Source organism: Xyrauchen texanus, chromosome 39 (assembly GCF_025860055.1).
Source record: "Xyrauchen texanus isolate HMW12.3.18 chromosome 39, RBS_HiC_50CHRs, whole genome shotgun sequence".
NCBI classification, from domain to species: Eukaryota; Metazoa; Chordata; class Actinopteri; order Cypriniformes; family Catostomidae; genus Xyrauchen; species Xyrauchen texanus.
Window position 1 is genome coordinate 25253999 of NC_068314.1, and position 25501 is coordinate 25279499.

Genomic DNA, 25501 nt, shown 5'->3' on the forward strand with positions numbered 1-25501 from the left:
AGAATGGGCCGACTGATTCAAGTTGATAGAAGAGCAACTTTGACTGAAATAACCACTCGTTACAACCGAGGTATGCAGCAAAGCATTTGTGAAGCCACAACACGCACAACCTTGAGGCGGATGGACTACAACAGCAGAAGACCCCACCGGGTACCACTCATCTCCACTACAAATAGGAAAAAGAGGCTACAATTTGCAAGAGCTCACCGAAATTGGACAGCTGAAGACTGGAAAAATGTTGCCTGGTCTGATGAGTCTCGATTTCTGTTGAGACATTCAGATGGTAGAGTCAGAATTTGGCGTAAACAGAATGAGAACATGGATCCATCATGCCTTGTTACCACTATGCAGGCTGGTGGTGGTGGTGTAATGGTGTGGGGGATGTTTTCTTGGCACACTTTAGGCCCCTTAGTGCCAATTGGGCATCGTTTAAATGCCACGGCCTACCTGAGCATTGTTTCTGACCATGTCCATCCCTTTATGGCCACCATGTACCCATCCTCTGAGGGCTACTTCCAGCAGGATAATGCACCATGTCACAAAGCTCGAATAATTTCAAATTGGTTTCTTGAACATGACAATGAGTTCACTGTACTAAAATGGCCCCCACAGTCACCAGATCTCAGCCCAATAGAGCATCTTTGGGATGTGGTGGAACGGGAGCTTTGTGCCCTGGATGTGCATCCCACAAATCTCCATCAACTGCAAGATGCTATCCTATCAATATGGGCCAACATTTCTAAAGAATGCTTTCAGCACCTTGTTGAATCAATGCCACGTAGAATTAAGGCAGTTCTGAAGGCGAAAGGGGGTCAAACACAGTATTAGTATGGTGTTCCTAATAATCCTTTAGGTGAGTGTATATATACACACACACACACACGTACAAATACATGAAAAGAAACAAAAACCTCTAACTACACATTATTTAAATATAAATGTATAGCTTATTAAGAAACACTTTATTATTAAATAGTTTACTGGATAATGTAGAAGCAAAATTAACAGTAATTTCAGTATAAGCCATCAGTAGGAAAGAAACATTTTTTATTTATTTTTTGCAAAACTTTTTCAACTTTTGTATCTGGACTTTAAAGGATTCAGATCTCTTTTTTGTTCAATTTAGTTGTAAGATATCAGCTCACTTTTCATTCACAGTTATTTTTTGGAACCCATTCAACTGAAATATTATTATCATTTGTAAACAAATGATAATAATAATCTATATTATAATTATATTATATAGTAATATATCTCAATCATGCACCTTTAACTTTTAAACCCTCACACTTTTATTTTGACATTCTAAACTCTCCAGGAAGTCCTGTATGTGTCTGTTTGTAGGCAAGTTCACGGTAGTTTACATTCGCTTCTTGTTCAAATTCTGGTAAAAAAAAAAAAAAAAAAGCACCTCCAGTGTCATACTAAATGCATATTTTAAGTGAACCGAACTATTAAGCATCTACATCTGAAATGTTGTTCTTGAGTAGCGTTCAAATATTGTGCACCGCTTTGAAGGCTAAAAATAGCTGTGTGTGTGTGTGTGTGTGTGTGTGTGTGTGTGTGTGTGTGTGTGTGTGTGTGTGTGTGTGTGTGTGTGTGTGTGTGTGTGTGTGTGTGTGTGTGTGAGAACAGAGCAGCGCCATTCACTGACGCGCTGGAGCTGCATGTGCAATTTATACATTTACTTATTAAACACAGACTTTTGTGATTCAAAGAGCTATCACATGTCTTCAAGTGGCTTTGAATAAAATGCATGCGTCATATGAACTACTTTAATTGTGTTTTTATGGTTCTTTTATGTCATTTTTGGAACTTGACATTAACAAACGTGACTAACACACAGTATCGGATTTGGATCGGGCTTGATGGACCGATACCAGATTCATCTAAAAGCTTCATTATCGGAGACGATACCGATCCAGGTATCGGATCGGTGCATCCCTAAAATATATAGTGGTATATTATAGTTGTTAGTATAATTTTTTCTCTTAGTTGGTTTAAGTTGGTATCCCAGTCATCAACAGCATGTCTGGCTGAGACCAGACAATCTACCTTTTTATTTTTTCAGCAGGATACACAATGTGCAGTAGAACCAACCAGACAGTGCAGGCGAGTCAACAGAGACTATGTTTAGCCCTCCAGCTTTGTATTAGTCTGTTCTTGACATTAGCACGACTTAGAAATAAGGCTGCCCCATCAGCAGGACAGAGAGAGTGAAAAAGTTGATCTGTCGATAAAAGATTGATTACTAAAAGAGTTCTTGCTGGAAGACAAAAGAAAATGAAATTACACTACACAGCTGCTTTCCTCACAGGGGACAGTTGGTTTTACATTTGCATATTCATGAAGGGATATTTACAAATCTGTATCGACTAATTCAAGTCATTAGGGAGAGGAAGAGAAGCCTAGGAGAGCTCAATCAAGACGATTTTCAGAGGATAAGCTTAAATGAGAGCTATTCTTGAGGTCTATCAGAGGTCGCTGATGTTTTGTGGTTAATTTGGAGAGTGGGGTAAGATGTGTCAATTGGTGTACCTACATACAGGACAAACTGATTTCACAGTGAATTTGGAAATAGTACGTTTACTTGAGCTAAACTGATAGATAATTTTTGATCGTTACTGATAGCACTGTTAATATATATATATATATATCCTGAGAACTGACTAATTGTCCCCACAAGGTCAAACATTTCAGGTTTTACAATTCTTGTGGGGACATACTGCTAATATATTTATATATTAGCAGTATGTCCCTACAAGGATAATAAAACCTGACATTTTTGACATTGTGTGGACAATCAGTCAGTGCCCATGATAAATATAACAGCTTATAAATCATACAAAATTATGTTTTTTGAAAATGTAAAAATGCAGAAAGTTTTCTGTGAGGGTTAGGTTTAGGGGTAGGGGATATAAAGTCTGAACAGAATAAAAACCATTATGTCTAAGAAGAGTCCTAATAAAACATGAAATCCCAACATGTGTGTGTTCATATTTTAATTAGAATTGTTTTTTATTTTTCACATTTTCCCTAATGATGACCCTGTTTACACCTAAACATTGGACAAGTTGTTGTTTTTTTTATTATATATTTATCATGCTACTATATTATAGATACTTTTAATTTCAGCTGACAACAGACATCCTGAAATATAATTAGGTCTATTCGTTTTACCCCAGCCTCATTTCTCCTTGCACAACATTATTATTAATTAGTATTAATGTTTAATTTACATTCCAAATCTACTTTATTCATGTTGTCATCACTTATCAAACCACAATTGTCCCTTAGGTTAAATAAACTCTTGCATAACTATTTAGGGACAGTCAGGGATTATAACTGTAACTCTGTATTATGTGCTAATTTGTGCCCTCATTATCAGCATCTGATGCTTTAACAAACAGTATTTAAGGAGTGGCCCAGTCGACTGTATCAGATCCTTCATTCCACAGTCACAAGCCAGCCATCTCCAGGGGTTAAAATCCTCATTACTAGTCATAGCTCTGCCCTAAACCCTTTGAAATGACTCTTCTTAATTAGTTCATCCAAATGGCCTCACATTTAATTAACTTGCAGAATCCTTGAGGGGCATTTTGATTTAAGAAATTAACTAATTTTTCCATTCCTGATTGTAACTAATTGGTTTGCTTTATTCAGAAATGAGAGCTGCCATTTATACAACAATACTGTGTGGATATGAAAATGGCCTCGATCAACTATAAAGTTGTGTTTGTAGGTAAAATTGGTATAGACTCTATTGCATGTTCATCTATGATACACTAAAGGCTTAGTATAGAGTATTTACTCGACTATAGGGCTGGGTGATAAAACAATATCGATATTTAGAATGATAAAAAAAATCCACAATAAGCTTTTGAGGATTTTTAGATATTTACTGCGTGTCACTAAAATACAAGCCATTTTGCGAGCATGATTCTCGGCTTTCATAGGAATTAATTGAAAACGCTCTCAGCTTCGCTCACAACGCGTCAGTGGTAACGTAGGGTCAGACTGGATGAACTTGCTAATGCTAGCTGCCTTGCTAACAATTAGGCTACGGCGGATTGATTACATCCGCACCGCAAGACTTCATGACAACGGTTGCACTCTCTAATCGTCTCTAGTGAAGAGCGTGACAGAACAACAGTCATGTGGACAACAGCTCTGATCTTTCTGCGCTGTAATCTTGAATATTGTTCTCTAGCACCAAACATGCATCATTTCTGCCCCACTCTGCACGAGTTGCCTCTTTTCCCTGCATGTGTGTAGACATGAAGCGCCGCATGAGTTAACGTGGTTTCAAAGCACCTTTTAGACCATAACGTTTTTCCCTTCTAAATGTATCTTTATTAATCAGCATGTTAAGAGCCTTTAATAATAAACAAATCAAATAAACAAATCGATTTCTGTTCTAATTTTGTGAAAATTAATTAGATGTTTGGAATGGATAAGGAAAGACTAAAATTACTAGTTGGTAGACTAGTCTCACAATATACAAATGTTTTTTAAATAATACAAAAAAAAATGTTTTCTAAATTTTCTCTGGGATACCCCTGAACCCACATTCAGCATCATTCCACAGTCACAAGGGCTTCTCTGCCCCATACTTGGGTATCTGAATCTAAAGAAATATAAAAAATATTAAATTTTAATGTAAAAATATTCCAACAAATACTTGACTGCTGTCACTATGCTTCACAACAAACAAATGATATTTTAACATTCATTTTCAATTGATAAATCATTTTTTTGAACTTGTAAATATTATTGGAGTACCTTTTACAAGTAAACACTGTGTCAGTCTTTCTACTATGAAATGTGATGTATAATTCAGTTTGTTACTTGGTGTTTCTTTGTATTTTTTCTTGCACAAATAAATAAATACACATTTGAATGGAAATGCCAAAGTAATATTTACAATGTTTTTTTTTTCTTATGAATTGAATGCAAAACCCTGCCAACCGTAAGTAAAATGTAGGCTACACAACCAGGTAATAGCTGCGCATGCGCTCTGACATCTGAATTGGTGCTCAGACGGTGAGAATTAAGCAGGCAACTGAAGCAAGTTGTCCAAAGAAAATTCTTATCAGTATATTTATCTCTATTCAAATTATCTCTTTACCTGAGGAGGTAGGAGATTGAACTAAGGTAAGTGGTTGCCATTTGAGAAAATATATTTGCCTTCCAAGCCATTTAGTAACAATTGGTGGATTATTTAACTTTCTACAGTCCTGGTCTGACCTGCCGCGGCACTTCCAAGCATTATCCATTTGTGTTTAATGGATAATGTTTGCAAACATGGGTTTGTTTCATGCACATGGATAACAGAGTTAACACAATGCTGATAAAAATAACCTCAGAAAATAAGTTAAGACGTTACCAAGTTTAACTAGTAATATAGTCAAGGGCTGGTCAAGTCCTTATTAGCCAACATAGGTGAATGTCTGGTGCCATTGCTTGAAGGGTTGACCGATCTCTGTTGACCAAGCAAATTTCAATGTGTCGGTGTTGAACAAAATTCGCCCTGTGCGCTGTAGCGGCGCCCTCCATGGAACACAGGCTGTGTTCGGAAAGTTATACATACAATACAGTAGATTTGACAGAAATATTATGAGTTGTATGTCATTGTGAACATGGCACTCATGAACGTGGGCTGTCCGGCTGTGTAGAATCAAGGTTTTCTGTCTCAGTAAAACAATAAAAGAGAACAAAAACAGAGCTGGATGAAGTGGATATTTCTTACAATCTAATGAAACAAAACCTGAAAACCCATTATATACATTCATAATGTGTGTGTATTGTTTTGGCAGGAATAGCTACAATTTATATCATTGCACAACGGTTCTCCATTGGCTAAAGCAGCTTATTCAAGGTAAGTTGACCATATACTCACTGTACAACTAATTCAATATGATTAACTTTACAGTACTGTAAAGATTTAGAAGACATTATATATATATATAGCTATGCACACAATCTTATATACAGTACTGTGCAAAATATTTAGGTACTTGTGAAAAATGCTGCATAGTGAGTATGTCTTCACAAATAATTAAATAAATACTTTTCATGTATCACGTAATGTCTTACAAAGTCCAGTAAACATAAAAAAGCTAAATCATTATTCGGTGTAACCACCATTGCCTTTAAAAAAGCACCAATTCTCCAAGGTACACCTGAACACAGTTTTTCTTGGTTGTTGGCAGATAGGATGTTCAAAGCTTCTTGGAGAATTTGCCTAATCTAATCTTCGAATCCTTTCTATGTGCAAAAGTAATGTTTGGGAATCTAACATTTATATTACATATTGACACACTAAAGCTGAAGATATAAATAACAATCTTAAGACAAATGCTTTTGTGAAACATCTTATGTGCCTAAGAATTTTGCACAGTACGGTGTGTGTATATATATATATATATATTTTTTTTTTTTTTTTTTTTATTTATTTATGTTTTCCCCCTAGGGGCCACAGTATGAGATGGGTGTGTAAAAAAATGACATGTACAAATCTCACAAAATTGTGCCTTCTGCTCATGGGGACCATTCACTCCCTGAACATAAGCTATCCTCCAAAGCTGAAAAGCACATTTGAAATGTGAAGATGAAACAGCAGACAGATCCAGATATAGGCTAGACAGAGAAACAAAGATGTAAAGTTAAAGAGAGATGTGGACAGTTGGTTGAAAGATGGGTGTTATTGGTATTATTCTACACTTTTTCTTTTATCCTTTTACCAAACTGCTAATATGTAAAAATAAAATGTTAATAAATTTTCCAAAACCGTGCATCGAATTAAAGATATTGTTATGTAAAATTATGTCTTATCTATTCATCTTATTTGCTTTTGTTCAGATATTTTTATTCAACACATTCTCAGATGTATGTATTACAGTAGCGAGAACCTATTCAGAATTAACATTGACTAGTTTAGGAATTACATTAAACTTAAGTAAAAAGTCTGAAAGCAGATTTAGGGAACTTAAATTTCAGGCTTAATTTTCTTTATGCAAAATGTATTTGAAAGGGGACCTAGACATGTTTTCGTGGGACTCATCCACTTACTGGAAATGGTACAATTTAATTCAGAACATCAGTATTTGCACTAGTTCAAATGCTCCATATCGAAGCAATCATGTAATAAGCATATGATGAGAAATATTTTTTGATAAAAATAAAAATAAAAAAAGTAATTTGTGTCCTCTGAGTGCTCTCTGTTTTTGTTTTTTGTTTTCCCTGTGTCTGGGACTAGTGTTTGACTTCCATTCTGCAAGGTCAGGTGAGCATTGGATGAGCACAAGCCTTTGACAAGTTGACAAGAGAGCTCAATTAGGCCATGACATGCGTTTCTTAGCAGAGCCGAGTTAGGGGAAGTCAGCAGAGCATGCCAAAGGATTTAGATCGCAGAGATTTGCATCATGGGATTTGCTTTTGGTTTAATCTCCTGTAGGCAGACACGGGCTGAAGGTGAAGACAACTGTCTACAGATATGAATTTTAGCAATTAGCATAGTTAATAAGGAACATCATTCAAGGGAGAGGTGTGAAAGACTGGGGTCAGGTCTGTGAACAAATGATGTTGTGGTGCACTGATCAGAAAATTTGAGGACGATACGTCACCAATATTTTAACACCGTGATCTGCTGATACTGATCCGATCACAGATAAAAAAAATGTAAAAAGTGCCACTTGCCACACTTTTACAAGTTATATGCTAATTCATAGTAATCTGATTACTAGTAATTAAGAGTAATTTGTTTACAATCTGTGTATCCCTAAAATAAGGTATGCAAGGAGGTGAATGAAGAAATAGAATTGTTCATAGAACACTACCTAAAGTTACTATATACTTTCATTGGGTCTTTTTTACATGCGATGAAAGTGAATGGTGACTGTGGCTTTTCTGCCTAACATTTATTTTTGTGTTCCACAGAAGGGAAGAAAGTCATTTTGAAACAACTTGCCGGTGAGTAAACAATGAAAGGATTTTCATTTTTGGTTGAACTACCCCTTTAAGGACTTTGTAAGCAACATAATACCACATATATTTGATATGTTTTGAATTTGAATTGTCTAATCATGGCACTTAAAACTGGATACATTACAACAAAATGCTTACAACTCTCTTAAAGCTTGTTTTATGAAATAGACTTGGGCTCCAGATAGTGACTATATTTTTTGTGTATGGTCTATAGGCCACAGACCCCCACATTCCATTAGGGTTACTAAATTATAGTAGGTGCTGGTGCCACCAACTGTAGAAGTTGGAGAAACTGGTGCGACCTTTCTCAAATATAAGTTTGGAGCCCTGGACTAGAGCATCTACATGCTTACTTTTAGGGTAAACTCAATAATTTCTCTCCTTTGTATCAATCACAGGATTTTCTTTTCTTTTTTTTACCACTGCCCAAAAGAGGCTTTCAGGCATCTATGGGAACACTAGTCAGCAAAAACAAAAATCAAAAAAAACTTTTTCCTCAACTGCCATTGACACAGTTCTATCAAAACTTTTAATTTCCTGTAAGTCTCAATACTGCCTCATCATAATCATCATTACAGAAGAATTCCCAAATGGCCTGGGAATATGGAGTCCCGCAGGAGCTCTCAAAAGAGGCGCATCTCCTTCAAAACACTACCAAAATTCCTCTGAATGATTACTGCCATCCTAAATTATTAAAAAAGCCTAAACAGCCCTCATGAGCAACAGAAATAGCTATTAACCTTGGTGAAACGATATTCAAATCCAGTTACAGCAAACTTGCTATATTGTATCCCTGGCGGCCAGGAAATGTAAATGTGTTCTTGCTGTGGACAGATGGAAGAGACACATGCTGTTTGAAGTTCCTGCACAAGAGGAGTCGCACCCTCCCACCCCTTGCTTAAAATATTCAGCATGCAGCCTCATCCAACAGATTCCCCTGGTCCTGTTTCGACAATCCAGCCGCACTTTCTAAGCTGCCGCAGCAATGTGAGGTAAATGAGCTTTGATGCCTTCAATCTTACATAAAGATTTTTTCCCCCTGTCTTTACAAACACAGCGGCAAACATTCCTTTAACTTGGAGATGCAGCTGTGGAGAGGTTGATGGTTGTACTGGGGAAAAAGCTTTGGGATTATCTCTAGGTCCAGACAGGAATTTCTGAGTCAGATTTGCCATTATCAGACATCGCCTGTCTCAAATCCCTCTCCTTTTTGGTTTTGTCATTGACAAGCTATCTCTAATTTTCAAACTGTCATAAAATATGGGACTGAATTGCTGTGATACCTACCTGCCAGTCACGGGTCCTTAGATGCACTAGAGCAGACTGGCAGCTGGCTAATCACTGCCTCTTATCTCTTTGGTAAAAGTTCACAAAAACAGATGTAGGCACTCTGGTCGAAGAAACGTGAGTGCAAAGTCCTGCAAGCTTCATGAAGGCTTAGAGCCTTGCTGCAAACATCATCGCATGCAATTACTGATTTAAAAAAAAAAAAGCTTATTGATCGCCGTCAGACACTGGCAGACAGCCTGACTCCTAAAGAGATGGTGTAATATGGACTTGTTTCAAACATGAAAAGTTCAAGAAAAATGGAAATAAATCTGCTCGAATCTACATTTCATTAGTGTCTGAATCACATCTTGACATTATTGTTTAACAGAAATTGTTGGTCATGCGTTTTTACTGGTTGAATAGATACCCGATCATGAAAAGATCAAGTGTAAATGCCCTCCAAAACTCAATCGGTAATTGATCATGATTTTAGGTTAAATTTTTTTTATTAATTTAAAAGGGGAAAATTTTAATTTTAGGTCCAGTAACTTGTCAACATTTCATTTTTTTCATCTTTTTAACCACCTGTTTGCCTTCATCTTATATTGTGTTGTGTCACAATTATAAAATAATCAAATGTTTAAAATAGTTTTAGATGGAGTAGAGCAAGTCACGCCATAGGACATGTCAACTTGCCAAAAGTATTACATGACATATATCCATTTGCATATGGCAAAGGAATAGTACATCAGATTTATTTGTTATGCAAAGACATTTAAATGTGACCAAGTGTAAATGGAATAATCGGATAGCAATCTGATCGATCGAAACAGAGTTTCGTGAATTACTTCTGACCTTCACAATTCAGCAGGTCCTCATCACTTCCTGATCCCAAACAAGTCTTAAGCCAGTTCAATAAATACACTCACCTAAAAGATTATTAGGAACACCTGTTCAATTTCTCATTAATGCAATTATCTAATCAACCAATCACATGGCAGTTGCTTCAATGCATTTAGGGGTGTGGTCCTGGTCAAGACAATCTCCTGAACTCCAAACTGAATGTCAGAATGGGAAAGAAAGGTGATTTAAGCAATTTTGAGGGTGGCATGGTTGTTGGTGCCAGACGGGCCGGTCTGATTATTTCACAATCTGCTCAGTTACTGGGATTTTCACGCACAACCATTTCTAGGGTTTACAAAGAATGGTGTGAAAAGGAAAAACATCCAGTATGCCGCAGTCCTGTGGGCTGAAAATGCCTTGTTGATGCTAGAGGTCAGAGGAGAATGGGCCGACTGATTCAAGCTGATAGAAGAGCAACTTTGCCTGAAATAACCACTCGTTACAACCGAGGTATGCAGCAAAGCATTTGTGAAGCCACAACACGCACAACCTTGAGGCGGATGGACTACAACAGCAGAAGACCCCACCGGATACCACTCATCTCCACTACAAATAGGAAAAAGAGTCTACAATTTGCAAGAGCTCACCGAAATTGGACAGTTGAAGACTGGACAAATGTTGCCTGGTCTGATGAGTCTCGATTTCTGTTGAGACATTCAGATGGTAGAGTCAGAATTTGGCGTAAACAGAATGAGAACATGGATCCATCATGCCTTGTTACCACTGTGCAGGCTGGTGGTGGTGGTGTAATGGTGTGGGGGATGTTTTCTTGGCACACTTTAGGCCCCTTAGTGCCAATTGGGCATCGTTTAAATGCCTCGGCCTACCTGAGCATTGTTTCTGACCATGTCCATCCCTTTATGGCCACCATGTACCCATCCTCTGATGGCTACTTCCAGCAGGATAATGCACCATGTCACAAAGCTGGAATCATTTCAAATTGGTTTCTTGAACATGACAATGAGTTCACTGTACTAAAATGGCCCCCACAGTCACCAGATCTCAACCCAATAGAGCATCAATACCACGTAGAATTAAGGCAGTTCTGAAGGCGAAAGGGGGTCAAACACAGTATTAGTATGGTGTTCCTAATAATCCTTTAGGTGAGTGTATAATGCAAGTGCACTTGGCATTATGTACTTTCTCATTAGAGCTGGGCGCCTGTTCAGATGGATGAGGCTTTTGCCCTGTTGCAGCAGGCTGCATCTCATTATACCACCAAAATGAAAATATATTCGAGCGAAGCACTCTGCATGCACTGCTACACCACATCTTAGTGCAGCAGAGTAGATTGCAAAGGGTAATGAAGTGATGTCCTATACACTAAATCTGTGTTGATCCAACGTCAATTACCCACTGTAGAATACATTTTTATAACATTAAAACATCTGTTACGAACACTGACATTGCATAATGAAGCAACACTTTGCGTAATGACGCAATTGGGACTACATCAGTGGTCTCACGTGGTCTGAGGCCTGTATACAATCAGGCCAATTTATTGGCTGATAGCATTTCTGTGACGCCACATCACAGGCTCTATATAGGCAAGCGCCTGGCGCCATCGCGCCAGATTTTCTGTAAAAAAGGCACGAGTCTATGCAGCAACTAGAGAATGGCCAGCTAAGCAATGTCTCGTTCCCTCTCAGGGAACCAAGGTTATGTTCATAACAGAGAAGTTCCCTTTCAAGGAAACAACGATGTTCTGTAATGACGCAATTGGGACAAGATACCATACACAATGCGAACAGTACTCTTAAGAACTCTCTAAGCCCATGTGGCAAGCTTCCAGTGGTGCACAATCGAGTTAAAGAAATAGAAAACACAAAACTTACTCAAGATCCAACAGAGATAACTTGCGAAACAGAAAACAAACTCTAATCCAAATGATAAAATCTAACAAAAGTATGCGGACCATCCTGCCACCACTCAAAATATTTTAGCCTATTTTTAATTGAATAACACATTTCCATCTAATTGAATTGACTAGTCTTGAAGAAAATGTAATTCATAAAACTTGCATTTTGTAAGATTTATACATTTTATTTAGTTAAAGATCAGGCAATTCAATTAGATGGAAATTTTGTTTTTTAATAGAAATGGATAAATCTTAAAAATAGGCCAAAATATTTTTTGGAGTGCATAAGAATGTCTTCCAACACACTTTTAGCCAATACCCATGAGGAAGCCATGCTCCTCGTAGAATGGGCTTGAAAACCCAGAGGTGAAGGCAAACCAAGCACCTAATAAGCACTGGAGATTGCATCCATAATCCAAAGAGACGGTCTCTGCTTGGACACAGAAACACCCCTGTTGTCGCCACCAAAGAACACAAACAACTGCTCTGACTTATGCCACTGGCTAGTACGGTCAACATAAACCCACAGAGCCCATACTGGGCAAAGCATATGTAGCCTCTTATGCTCCTCTGACTCAAATAGTGGAGGAGAAAATTATTGCAAATAATAAACCACAAGTGAACGGACAAGAGATGACTTCAGGCAAATAGTGCGAACTAGGTCTCAGCACGATCTTAGATAACCATAGTGCAAAATTCATGCACAAGGGATTCACAGCGATTCACTGTTTCCACATTTTTTTATGTTAAAGCCTTATTCCACAATGGATTAAATTCATTATTTTCCTCAAAATTCTACAAACAATAACCCATAATGACAACATGAAAGAAGTTTGTTTGAAATCTTTGCAAATGTATTAAAAATAAAAAACAGCCTCTGCTCAATACTTTGTTGAAGCACTTCTGGCACCAATTACAGCCTCAGGTCTTTAAGTATGATGCTACAAGCTTGGCACACCTATTTTTGGGCAGATTCTCCCATTCTTCTTTGCAGGACCTCTCAAGCTCCATCAGGTTGGATGGGGAGTGTAGGTGCACAGCCATTTTCAGATCTCTCCAGAGATGTTCAATCGGGTTCAAGTCTGGGCTCTGACTGGGCCACTCAAGGACATTCACAGAGTTGTCACGTAGCCACTCCTTTGTTATCTTGGCTGTGTGCTTAGGGTCGTTGTCATGCTGGAAGATTAACCTTCTCCCCAGTCTGAGGTCCAGAGTGCTCTGGAGTAGGTTTTCATCAGGGATGTCTCTGTACATTGCTGCATTCATGTTTCCCTCGATCCTGACTAGTCTCCCAGTTCCTGCCGCTGAAAAACATCCACACAGCATGATGCTGCCACCACCATGCTTCACTGTAGGGATGGTATTGGCCAGGTGATGAGAGGTGCCTGGCTTCCATTTACGGATGCTGGAGGCCACTGTGCTCTTTGGGAACTTCAATGCTGCAGAAATTCTTCTGTACCCTTCCCCAGATCTGTGCCTCGATACAATCCTGTCTCAGAGGTCGACAGACAATTCCTTGGACTTCATGGCTTGGTTTGTGCTCTGACATGCACTGTTAACTGTGGGACCTTATATTAGACAGGTGTGTGCCTTTCTAAATCATGTGATCAGCAAATGAGACAAACGTCCTTGCCCTCAACCAACACTTAAACCTTACCAGTAGTGATCTAAAATCAAATGAGAAACAAAACAGACAACCTTAAACAAAGACTAAACCTAAACAACAGCGTCCAAAAACAAAATAAGAAAATAAATTATTTTAAGCATTCAAGGTCTTGATGTCACTTCTATGACACTCTGGTCTCACCTATCAGCTTGTGTGCTTAACTGGTCACAAACAGGGCTGGGCTGATAATCTGGCATACCGGGCATTATCCTGATGGGCCGACGCACTTTGGGATCGATCAGGGGCAGACTGGCCATCTGGAGAACCAAGAGGGCCGGTGGGTTGGCCTCGAAACATGCCAAATGTGCGGCGATAAGCTAAAATGAGCCACGGCGTTATGCAGAACGGACCACACAACGGAGCCGCGATATGCAGAAAAGGACAGCGTATAATAGAAATATCCAAATAAATATCTTCCTCTGAAGCGTCTGTCAGCCAGGATCAAATCTCAGTTCCTCTGATTTATGAATGTTACATGACGGTCAGTCCGTGAATATCCAAGCAGGCAATCCGGCCTGTGTAAAGTGTTTGCTGCTTGCTGGATCTGCACTAGCACGTGAGAGCAACTTTAAGTAAAAGAGCTTCACATGAATTTGGAGTAAATGTCATATTCAGTGCAATGCGTGTACAATTGCTTTGATTCGATCTTTTGTGAGAAAATGCAATTGCTAATGCACACATGCCATCCGTGGTTGATGGGTTACTGTGTGCATGGTTATTCCCTTCGTCCTAATATATTAACAATTTATGTGCAAATAAATTACTAAAATTGGATGGCTAAAGAGAAATCAGAAGGAGCTATCAACCATTTATGTATACCATGTATATGTTATTTACTATATTAAATTGTGTGATATATCTGCATTATATCGACCTATTGGTTACCCTGCTCTCTGGATATTGTCATTGGTCATAAAAAAAAATATATATATATATATATATATATATATATATATATATATATATATATATATATATATATATATATATCTGTCGACCACTACTCACACTCATACTGTAACAAACAGGTACGTGCACAGATAGTCGTTATTTGGAAACCTTTCGACGTGCGTGTATTTGAATACCAAAATAAAGCATGACAAGTCCCAACAAACCATTGGGTTTCAGGTCATTTTTTCCAAGTATAGAGTGAGTTAGGATCTACACTCTTGTTTCTCCGAGCGTTTGCGATGTTTTAAATGAAAAATGTGCCCAAGCAGAGCACATATCATGTTCAGCACTTAAATTATGACATTTCTTTTGGTTCAGAATACTATGTGGCAGTTTGATTAATTTTGTTTTAATTAAATGTGTGTTATCATTTGATGACCTTTGTTTTGTGCCATTTCGGCTCATAGCTCACTGTATACTTTATTCCCTACTGAGTAGTATTTGATGCATATCTATTGCAATAAATGTCATCATGAAATCAGAGACCCTCCCTCCGAGATCCAGAAACACAAGTGGTCACAGGAGACACATTTAAGCGACAAGGCATAAACAGCATTCCGTCTCACCAGACCACATTTGATCAGACCACCAAAGATTCATCTTAATAACAAGTGGAATAAGGTATTTAAATGCATTTTTCCCCCATAAATTGAAAGTGAATGGAGACTGAGGCTGTCATTCCACCTAACATCTCCTTTTGTGTTCGACGAGAAAAAAAAAGAAAAAAAAAAAAAAAGTAAAACGCTTTAAAACAACATTTTGGTTTTTGGTCATACCACGCACCCTTACTTTTAACATGCATGTACCTGTATAACTGTAACTACAGTATATATTATATTTATTGTATATTATTATATGTATTATTATATTATTTATTGGTTAAACCACTGACCTTGCAGCTACAGAACTTTACAAAAGCAACCCTTCTTAAAGAGAGCAAAAAGCCTCTGTTCTCAGATAACCAACAGCCCCTGAACTATTTAGGGACATCAGTCAGGATAAAAATGGAAAGAAAAAGACACAGCTCAGATCTAATAAATGACCTACTTGAAACTTTTCAGTATAAAAACTTTTTTCTATGATGCCAACATATAGCCTCCAATTTTCCATTGAAACTGAACAGTTCATCTAGGCCTACTTTGTCCAGTTTTAAACATTTAGCATTTAATAAAGCGCACAGGAAGCGGAGCATTTGCATTCAAAAGTATGCCAGCACGTGGTAAAAAAAACTAAAAAACACCCAAAATGAAGCAACATCAAATTTCTCAATATATTAAAAGACCAAAAAAGGAACACATCATTGATTAAAGATACTTAGATTATGTCAAGAATTATAACATCAAAAAAGAAAATCTGCATCATTCTTTTGCTTTCAGTATAAGCCTAAAACAAATGTTAGAATCAACCTTTAAACCTTTGCTTCAGACTGACAGCAACTGTTACTAGCCAGCTCAGCAAAAAAGAGTTTCATCACTGACAGATCAAAGGCTGATAGATAGATAGATGATTCTTGCCTAATGTTCACAGACTGAATGAACTGAAGGTGAAACAATCATTTCATGTGAAAGATTATGAAAAATTGCATAAAAAGCCACAAAAACATGAACGTATTTTTAAATGTATAACATTTACTATTCAGAATACCAGAAATGGCAATATATATCAGCAAAATGGACTAGAATCTTTAAGGCACATAAGAATGAAATCTCTAATTAAACTACATTTGAAACAATAAACAAATGAGACAGCAGTGACCAGCATGCAGCTTTATAAATGCATTTCAAGGCTTACGTCAGTTATCAAACATCTTGTTTAAGGTTAAAGTGCAGTAATGTTACAGCTATAAATGAATGACTCCTGAAACCAGTCACAAAGCTAAATGACCTTCTATGAATCTTTAAATCCCATCAAAGTATCTGTTCATATGACTAATCAAAGAATTAAACAACGCAACGGTGTACATTAAGTTAAATCAGCAGTTTGCATGTATTTCACAGCTCCATTCAGAAAAAGCTCATTGTGTCAGCAGCTTCAAAATGAAAATACAGCGATTGTATCATGCAGTATTGCTGTCTTTCTGATTGTCATAGCCTGTACTCTTAGATAAAAGTAAAGATCGCCGCATTGTTACCTTGTTTCTGTTCACAAAAAGATGTTTAGTACTCGCTCCTCGGAGTCCTCTCACTACCGCTTGACAAGCCATGGATGCCGCCATGTTGAACCGGAAGTGAGTTCTGGAGTGTGAAGTTTTGTGTTGTCACTGTTGTATTAAAGGTCTTAAGAAACCTGTGTGACCACACGAAATGAGAATGGTTTACTACATAAATTACAAATGTTAACCTTAAATTTTGGTTTTGATAAAAAAAACTAAATAGAAAAAAAAAAAACTATGGACACATAGGCTACGTCAACCACCAATATAACTACATAAAACAATGCCACATGTAGCATAAAAACTTTAACATACACAATAAAGCTATTACATATAAACAGTGCATACATAATATGTATAACAGTTAATTATGTAATAAATATATAACTTTTAAATAAATATTAAATATTTTATATAGGTTAAATAGGTTGATTCATTGACATTATATAACACATATCACACAGAACAACCAATGCAACAAAAACATAGTTGTGTATTCAGTTCAATTATATTATTAGATTGATGTTCCAAAAGGGATAGTTCACCCAAAAATGAAAATCCTCTCATTATTTTTGAATTTCTTTCTTCAGCAGAACAGCAAGGATGGTGATCAGCACTTTAAAGCGCCAACAAGCACAGACAGTCTTAATAAAAGTTAATAAATGAATGTCCTTATAAGCGATGCGATCGCTTTTGGTGAAACAGATACATATTTAAGTTATTCTCACTATAATTGTTTTCTTCCGGTCGCTGTCCAATGTGCATCCATGAGGCGACCCAGTTCACACTGCCTCTTGTGTGACGAAAGCACGATGGCATTTTCAAATGGAAGCAAAACCAATGAAGCTTGTGAACAGCGTTTTTTTGTAAACATATCGAGCTGTACTTCCACTTGTATCACATAACACCATATCTACACCGGACATGAGCAGCGCATTGTGTCAAAAGCAATAGAACCCATTATTATCAATAATGCTGTATACACTGGAAGTGTCCATTGCGGCTCAACACGCCAACAGTAAATGGGTTTCCCTTTCAATTTTGCACTACACATGCTGCCGCTATTACTGCCAACAACACAAATACATATTAGAATGATCGTATCGACGTGTCCAGTGTAGACAGCCACAAGCTGTTGTCCTTTAATCTTGAGTCCATTTGTTTACAATTCACTGCTGTATCTTTAGTTAATTTACATGATATTCAATGCTGAATGATTTGATTGCATGTCCACTGATAAAATGATAAATAAAATGAGTTGTCAAGTCATTTGGTCCAGTTCAGTTGTTGTCTTCTCTGAGACCAAGAACAGATACAAAATACCAGTGCTGAAGTATTGAATGTTTTCTGTAAATCTCCCAATTCTTTTTTTCATCTTGCAGTGATGTCAGAATTACTAGTGCTTTGATGTCAAGTTGATCCCAAAACACAATAATAATGTTAAATATAAAAATTATAATAAGTAATACATTATTAATAAGTCAACAAATAAATTATCCCTGTCTTTATCGATATCACCAACATACAGACTCACACTGTATGTACACACACACTGTCTTGTCGCCAGATGCTTTCAATGTGCGTACATGCAAGAGGAGCGTTGGGGACTAGCATTTTTTACAATCTGCTCTCTTTTAAACAAAGCTTAAAGCACCTGATGAATCATATAAAACTGTGAATTGCACACAATGAGCATCAAACTAGGAAAAGCCAAAAGGGACAATATATTGTTTATCTAAATCACGTTTAAAGAACATAGTATTAAAATCACAATTTCTGATCTTTGAGCATATCTGAAGCTGAGACAAAAGTTTTGGGGACCTTTTTAGTTTTAGTTTCAGTAATACATTATGTAAAGACTTTATATGTAAATTACATCTCACAGATGTAACTTTTAACTTTTAATTTTAATATAAAAAGTGTAATATATTTGTAATTTGTAAGATTTGGGGCACTTTTTAGATAGTCAGGCTGGGAGACCTAGACCATCTTGGCCTAGGCTGGCATCCTGGGTGACCAGCTTAAACCAGCTAAAGCATTATGAAGACGGGCTGGATGGGGTGGATCTGCTGGATCTCAGGCTTTCGATCCACAGATCTGCAGTGTTTTTCTATTTGCTTTCACTCTGATCAGTAAAATGAGGATTCATTCTCTCTCTCTCTCTTTCTCTCTCTCTCTCTTTCTCCCTCTCTCTCTCTCTTTCACACACACCCACCCACACACACACACACACACACACACACACTATCTATATATCTTTTCTCACTCTCTCTCTCTCCTCTATTCTGTAAAGCACTCATTACTCTCTGACATCGTGAAAGGGCAGGGAGGGCAAAATGATCATAAAAAGCTGTGATAATGACAGAGAGACATTTGCTTCAAACTGATCTGTGTCAGCAGAAACCCATTGAGAGAGGATGAATAACCACTCCAGGAGAACGTGGGAGCATCTCTCTCTCTCTCTCTCTCTCTCTCTCTCTCTCTCTCTCTCTCTCTCTCTCTCTGTCTCATTTTTTTTTCACATAATGCTCACATAAACAAGCCTCTGCCCCCCCCCAATACATTCAAGCTAAATGTTGCTCAGCTAGGGCCGAAGTGGCTAATTGAGAGGATCGGGTGAATGCTGGTGAAGTTGGTTAATTTAGAAGCATGGTAAGGTCACAGCACAAAAGTACAATACAGTATTTCTTTACACATTTTTTTAACAGGGAAGATCCAGCGAGAACAGAAACTTTTAGCTAAATGGATGATGAATGATGTGCTTCAGGTAGCAGATCATCACAAATTTGTGACTTGGACATTAAATTCCGCTGAATCTCACTCACCTGTGCTCAGCACATATTGGCAGAGAAGACACATTTGCCTTTTGTATTTTGTTTCTTATATTTATTCTTCTAACTAGCTAAATTTCTTTCTTAGTCTTTATGCTAGCCCAAAAGTTTTTAATGGCCAGAGACCAATATTTCATTGTGTGGAATATCTTTACTTATTACCTATTTTAAATCCAGCCATCGTGCACAAACCAGAGTTGCACACTATGCACAAAATCCCAATCTGTCGACCAAGCTGTCTTTTTGAGGGCGGATGTTTGTTTCATGGGATAAGGGCTCTGTAATATGCTAATGAAGAAGACCTGAGCTTTGATGTTCGATAAAAGATGAAGATTCTTCTCAGCCCACCAATCACAGCTTTCCGCTTTTCATGCTGTATTGATAAGCAGAGTTATTCAAACATGTATGCTGCGGTCATATTTCTGCAGAAACGTTTTTTATTTAAATTAGAAAGTGTTTCAGTGCTGGTATCTGTGTTTCATCATGTGTTTCAATGGTCAGACTTCATGCATAGCATTTCTTGTTTCAGGCAATTGTTAGCGATCCTGTGCCATGTTAAGACTGTGATATTGAAGCACAGACCCAATTTCCATTTTTTTTTTTTTTTGTGTTTGAGAGCTGTCCGAGTCATCTAACTTTCTTTCTGTAGAGAATGTATTTCATGCCCAACTTCCCTCGAGACTTGAAAGCCCAAGTGCAGTGGTAACACCTCCTCTCCTTTCAACATTGTGAGCACAGCTAGCATGTGGTGCAAGAGCTTGCAAGTAGTAATATTATTCTTTCATTTGTTGTCAGTTCCTCATAGACTGGGCATAAGAGGGTCATGTATCCTTAAGCCCGATTCGGAAAGACAGAGACTTGCAGCAACAAAGTGACCAGGAGTCATTAATTTTCAATGAGAGTTGGCTCAACAAAGATGAGGAAAGTTAATTTTATGCAAATAAGCAGCAAAGCCACAACCACTAATGGGAGTGAAGGACATTGTCGATGTGATCCGTCTCCAATGCAACAGTGTAGTAAAGTGTCAGTAAGATGAATTTCATGTTACTGTGAGCAGTTTCACTGTTGTACTGTATATTATTTGTTTCTATTGGCATACAGGGGTCTCATAAAAATTTAAAAGGAAAAACATATCACACTATAGGTGAAAGGTACATTTTGTCAAGGCAAATATTGACATTCACTTCAAAAATAATGTCATGACAATAATTTTTTTTTTAAGTTTAATATTGGAAGGTTTTACAGGACAGACAGACAGACAGACAGCCACTGTTAGATACAAATATTGTAATCAACAAAAAAGCAACACATGGATCCCTTTTGGCATTATGAGTGTTGAATCTCTGAGTTGTCATCTCGTAATTACAGTAATTCTGGCAGGACATGAATGCAGCATAAATACTTGTGTGTGTTTACATTCAATAGATTTGGCAATCGGAATTTGACAGTGCGAGTTTGAAATCATGAACACTGGGTCATTATTCTTTAAGTCAATGGGATTTTTGATAATATGTAATCGGAAAACCGTAAGTACAATCAGAGCACACAGTCAGAAGACTCAGAACAGTCTGAAAGTTTGTGCTTGGTTTGGTGGATGTACTAGAGCTTGGAGGTTCTATGATGAGCTACAATTGGAAATGTGTGTCTTGGTTTAACCCTTAACTAATTCTGTGGACAAACAGTATGTTGGCTTTTTCAAGCCATCATAAAAGGTGATAATCATATGGAGCTCTTTCTACACGATCTAAAACTTAAAATTACTTTTGGTGGTGTAACATAATGTATTCAGGTTGATTCAGTGATGTTTAATAATATTTTTCACTTGAATCAAACCAGTTCATTTAGATGTTACCAAATAAAACACTTTTTAGGTCAACAAATTTTTTTAGTGCAAAAAGCATTGGCATTCCAGACAGATCTCACTGTGAAATCAGAAACAGTACGTTGAATTTTCTTTGGCTAAATTCTAAACCATCTTTGGCTAAAATGGTCTGTGTTTACCAAGATTTGAAACACTGCTCCCAGAAAAAACTTTCTGACTTCCTGTGTGATCATGTTGGGCATTCTGAATGAGTTTGATTCATACATTGATAATCGTCCAACTTGTTCATAATATGATGTATTATGCACTTCTGCAAATTACACACAAACCTTACCCATGCAGAACGTAAATGTTTTGCTAAGAGAATTGATGCAGTGACATCTTACGTTTACCAGCAATAATTTTCATAAGCTATGCTCAGTTGCGTAGCCCACCAATAACGTTTGCATTCAGTAAAAGAATGCGCCTACTATCGACCAACAGTACAGCGACCTGGTGACCTCCTGTGATAAAATCACTGACAGTGTAAATGGTGGGGTTGTTCTATCTTCTCTTGTACATGCAGCCTAATTGTGGGTACAATAATAGTCCAAAAGTTTTCCTGCATGGGCTTTAAGATTACAAGGCAGCCTAATGAAGTCTAGTGCATCTATCTATCTCATGATCAGTGTGATTAACCCTTAAGACTAAAGTATTTTATATCCTGTTCGCGGACACTCAGTGTTCACGTCTGACCGAAGTATACGTTGAGCATAACAAGCAGGTTCAGTTGCTGCATGGAACCATACTGCAGTTCCACAAAAAACAAAAAACATCAGGCCTCTCCATGGACATCAATGTGGCTCTGACAGGTAGGAACTATTGGCCTCATTAGCTAAAGGAGAGAGCAAAGAGAGAGAGAGAGAGACGCCTAATTTCAGTTCCCTTCACAGTCTGGTTCTCCAAACACCAAAGCCCTGAAGCACACTAAGCCTCTTACCTCTGTTTCCTCCTCAAACCAGTTCTGAATTCCCGTCTGCTCCCCTTTATCCTAACCCACTTTAAAAGCTATTCCCCTCCAGCTCAATACAAAAAAAGCCATTTTATTTCACCATGCTGGCAGTACGTCTACCACTAAAAAGGACGAGTAACTGTGGCACACTCCATCTGTGCCCAGGATGTGGTTCCTTTTAATGTTGTGGCATTTTTTCTTTACATAGTATTAGCAAACTGAGCTGTTAGAATAGGACTATTTCAGAGGCACCACTAGTATACAAAATGCAGTTATAACCAGCAAATGGCCTTGAGTTCACATTCAGTTTCATTTAATATGTTCCTTGTTGATTTATGTGGCATTAGACAGCATAAGAGAACATTGTATATCCAGTGAAAAATGAATGCTGTTAACTGCTGAGTCAACATTCCAGACTAAGTTACATATTGCATAAACTAGCCATCTGAGGGAAATATTAAACAGTAGGGCTGCACAATCATGAATGTTAATATGCTGAGCATGTGTATGTGTATATACATACATATATATATATATATATATATATATATATATATATATATATATATATATATATATATATATATATATATATATATATATATATTAGGGCTGTCGATTTAACACGTTAATTCAGTGTGATTAATTTTATAAAAAAATAACACATTAAAAAAATTTGCGCAATTGATCGAAATGCCCCCGGACCGTAATAAGGAAGATTCCTGAGAACCACCTGTTTACTCCAGAGGGTAGTAAGTGAAACTTTAGCTGTATGGGCTTATACAGTGAAGAAAACAACCTTCAGCAGACACCACAACACAGACATGCGTTACGTTCTTGCATTCAAAAGACTTGATGGAGCGCAAATTTGAACTAAGGGATCTCAAGATCTGTTTTAAGTATTAAAATATATTTATCTTGACACATTGACCTAAAAATGTAATGTTTATGATGCAACGCACCTGAGATGCTACACAAGCATGTCTGACGCAGGTGTAAATTGATGGGGTGAATGGCTTAGGTTCAATAATATAGTAGTAAACGATACAATGTATTTTAAAGCAGCTTTTTGTATTGCTTTTATTATTAACGCTTCTTCCACAAGAATGTAATGCATTTTAATTATCTGAATATTTTTTATTATATATATATATATATATATATATATATATATATATATATATATATATATATACATATATATAACTAGGGCTGTGACAATATGCGAACCGCAACCGAAATCGCGATACAAACATCCACGATCCCCTGTTTACAGTTCGAGAATACCGAACCGCGACACACGCCCCTCTCTAACCCCATCATCAGTTACAGATGCAGCCCCTTGAGCTCTTTACACACACTACAATAAAATTCCACAACAACAAAATTCATTTTCTCGTTTCTCAGTAAACATTACATGTAAATCATGAAATGATTATTCTATTTAGTTAGTTACGGCAAGTATGAGTTTACACTTGTTTAAGCATCTTCTAACTACGCGTCATGTGACCACTTTTCCAATCACGTGTCCACGCCTACAAAGTTGAGCTATTAAATTATCCCAAGATGGCTAATAACCCTGAAATTGCAGATATACAACTCAGTAGTATGGGAATATTTTGGTTATCCAGTGGAGTATAGGGATGACAATCGTGTCGTAGACAGAACACATACAATTTGCCGTCAGTGTTTGACAAAACTTTCTCAGGTGACACGCATATCAGAAGACATCATTCCGACATTGTTCTAAGTGGTACATGGAAGAAATCTAAACATCATCAGGTTACTCTTCCTAATGCCTTTCAAATGAAGTTACCAGCCAGCTCCGACCGTGCTCAAAATATTACCAATGCGCTTTCATGGCGCTTGGCGCTTTCATGGTTCTGAATATGTGCCCCTTTTCAGTGGTTGAAAACAACAGATTCCAAAATTTGCTTTGCGTCCTGGAATCCAGATATATGTAGTGCCAAGCTGACCGCATTTCACCCAAAAGGTGTTGCCTAAACTTTATGACGAAGTGAAGGTTAACCTACAGGAGGAGTTGGATAATGTCAAATTCATTGCATTGACTACAGCTGGGTGGACGTCCCGTGCAACAGAAAGCTACATGACCATTACCGCACACTATATTACGGATAATTGGGTAATTTCAAACCCTGTTCTCCAGACTCGCTCTGTCTACGAAAGTCACACTAGAGAACATTTGTCAGAGATCCTACAAAAAGTTATAGCAGAATGGAGAATTGGCAGACCAAACGGCAGTATCCCTATGACATCGGACGATGCCAAGAATATTGTGAATGCTGTTGAAGCTGACGAATTTTCACCGCACATTCGATGCTTTGCGCATACTCTAAATCTGGCTTCACAGAAGGGAATGAGTGTTAACCAAATGTCCCGGCTTTTAGGCAGAGTGAGAAAAGTGGTCACTTTTTTCCATCGAAGCACTACAGCTGTAGCAGTGTTAAAGACAAAACAAGAAATGCTCCAGCTTCCTTCACATAAGCTAATAAAAAATGTACCGACCAAGTGGAACTCAAGCCACAAATGCTTGAGCGCTACCTAGAACAGGCAGCACTAACCAGCTGCCAACAGTTTCAATGATAATGCCACTGAAACACACAATCTCGGCATCCATGAGGCACAATGACTGCCATTGCATCTGACTTCCAAGAGAGATACCCTGATACTGACACAACACTAACATATTTTCTTTATGTGAGCACTGCACTTGACCCACGTTTCTAAACTCTGCCTTTTCTGGATGAGACCACCCGTGGCATGATCTTCATAAGTGTGATTGACAGTATTCTGGAAGACTGTCCACCACAAGTATTTGTTAAATAGTTTCTAAACAAAATTTATTTAAATCAAATGCTGTGAATAGCACAGTGTATATCAGTTTTATTTTAATTACATTTCAAAAATTAGATATAGCCAGATTATAAAAGCTTTGACCTTCAGAAATGTTTGTCTGTTTTAGGAAGTTTTATTTATGTATTTTTTTCTGTATTTACATATTTGGATAATTGACTGTAATAATATCTGACATCATATTGCAATTGTGTTTTT

At 37.4% G+C, this 25501-nt stretch overlaps 1 protein-coding gene across 2 annotated transcripts in view; it reads right to left on the minus strand.

Annotated features, from left to right (window-relative positions):
• Positions 1 to 17566, minus strand: part of LOC127633039 (succinate--CoA ligase [GDP-forming] subunit beta, mitochondrial-like) — a 161020-nt gene extending 143454 nt beyond the window's left edge. The window contains exons 1-2 of one of the 2 annotated variants that reach the window (XM_052111902.1): positions 17514 to 17551; positions 16765 to 16919 (exon numbers count right to left, since the gene is read on the minus strand). In XM_052111902.1, coding sequence (XP_051967862.1) covers positions 16765 to 16848 — 84 coding nt within the window. In that variant the 5' untranslated portion in view covers positions 16849 to 16919; positions 17514 to 17551. Of the gene's footprint in view, positions 1 to 16764; positions 16920 to 17513 lie in introns of both variants that reach the window. The other variant, XM_052111903.1, reaches the window with a different exon arrangement.
• Positions 17567 to 25501: the final 7935 nt, after the last annotated feature.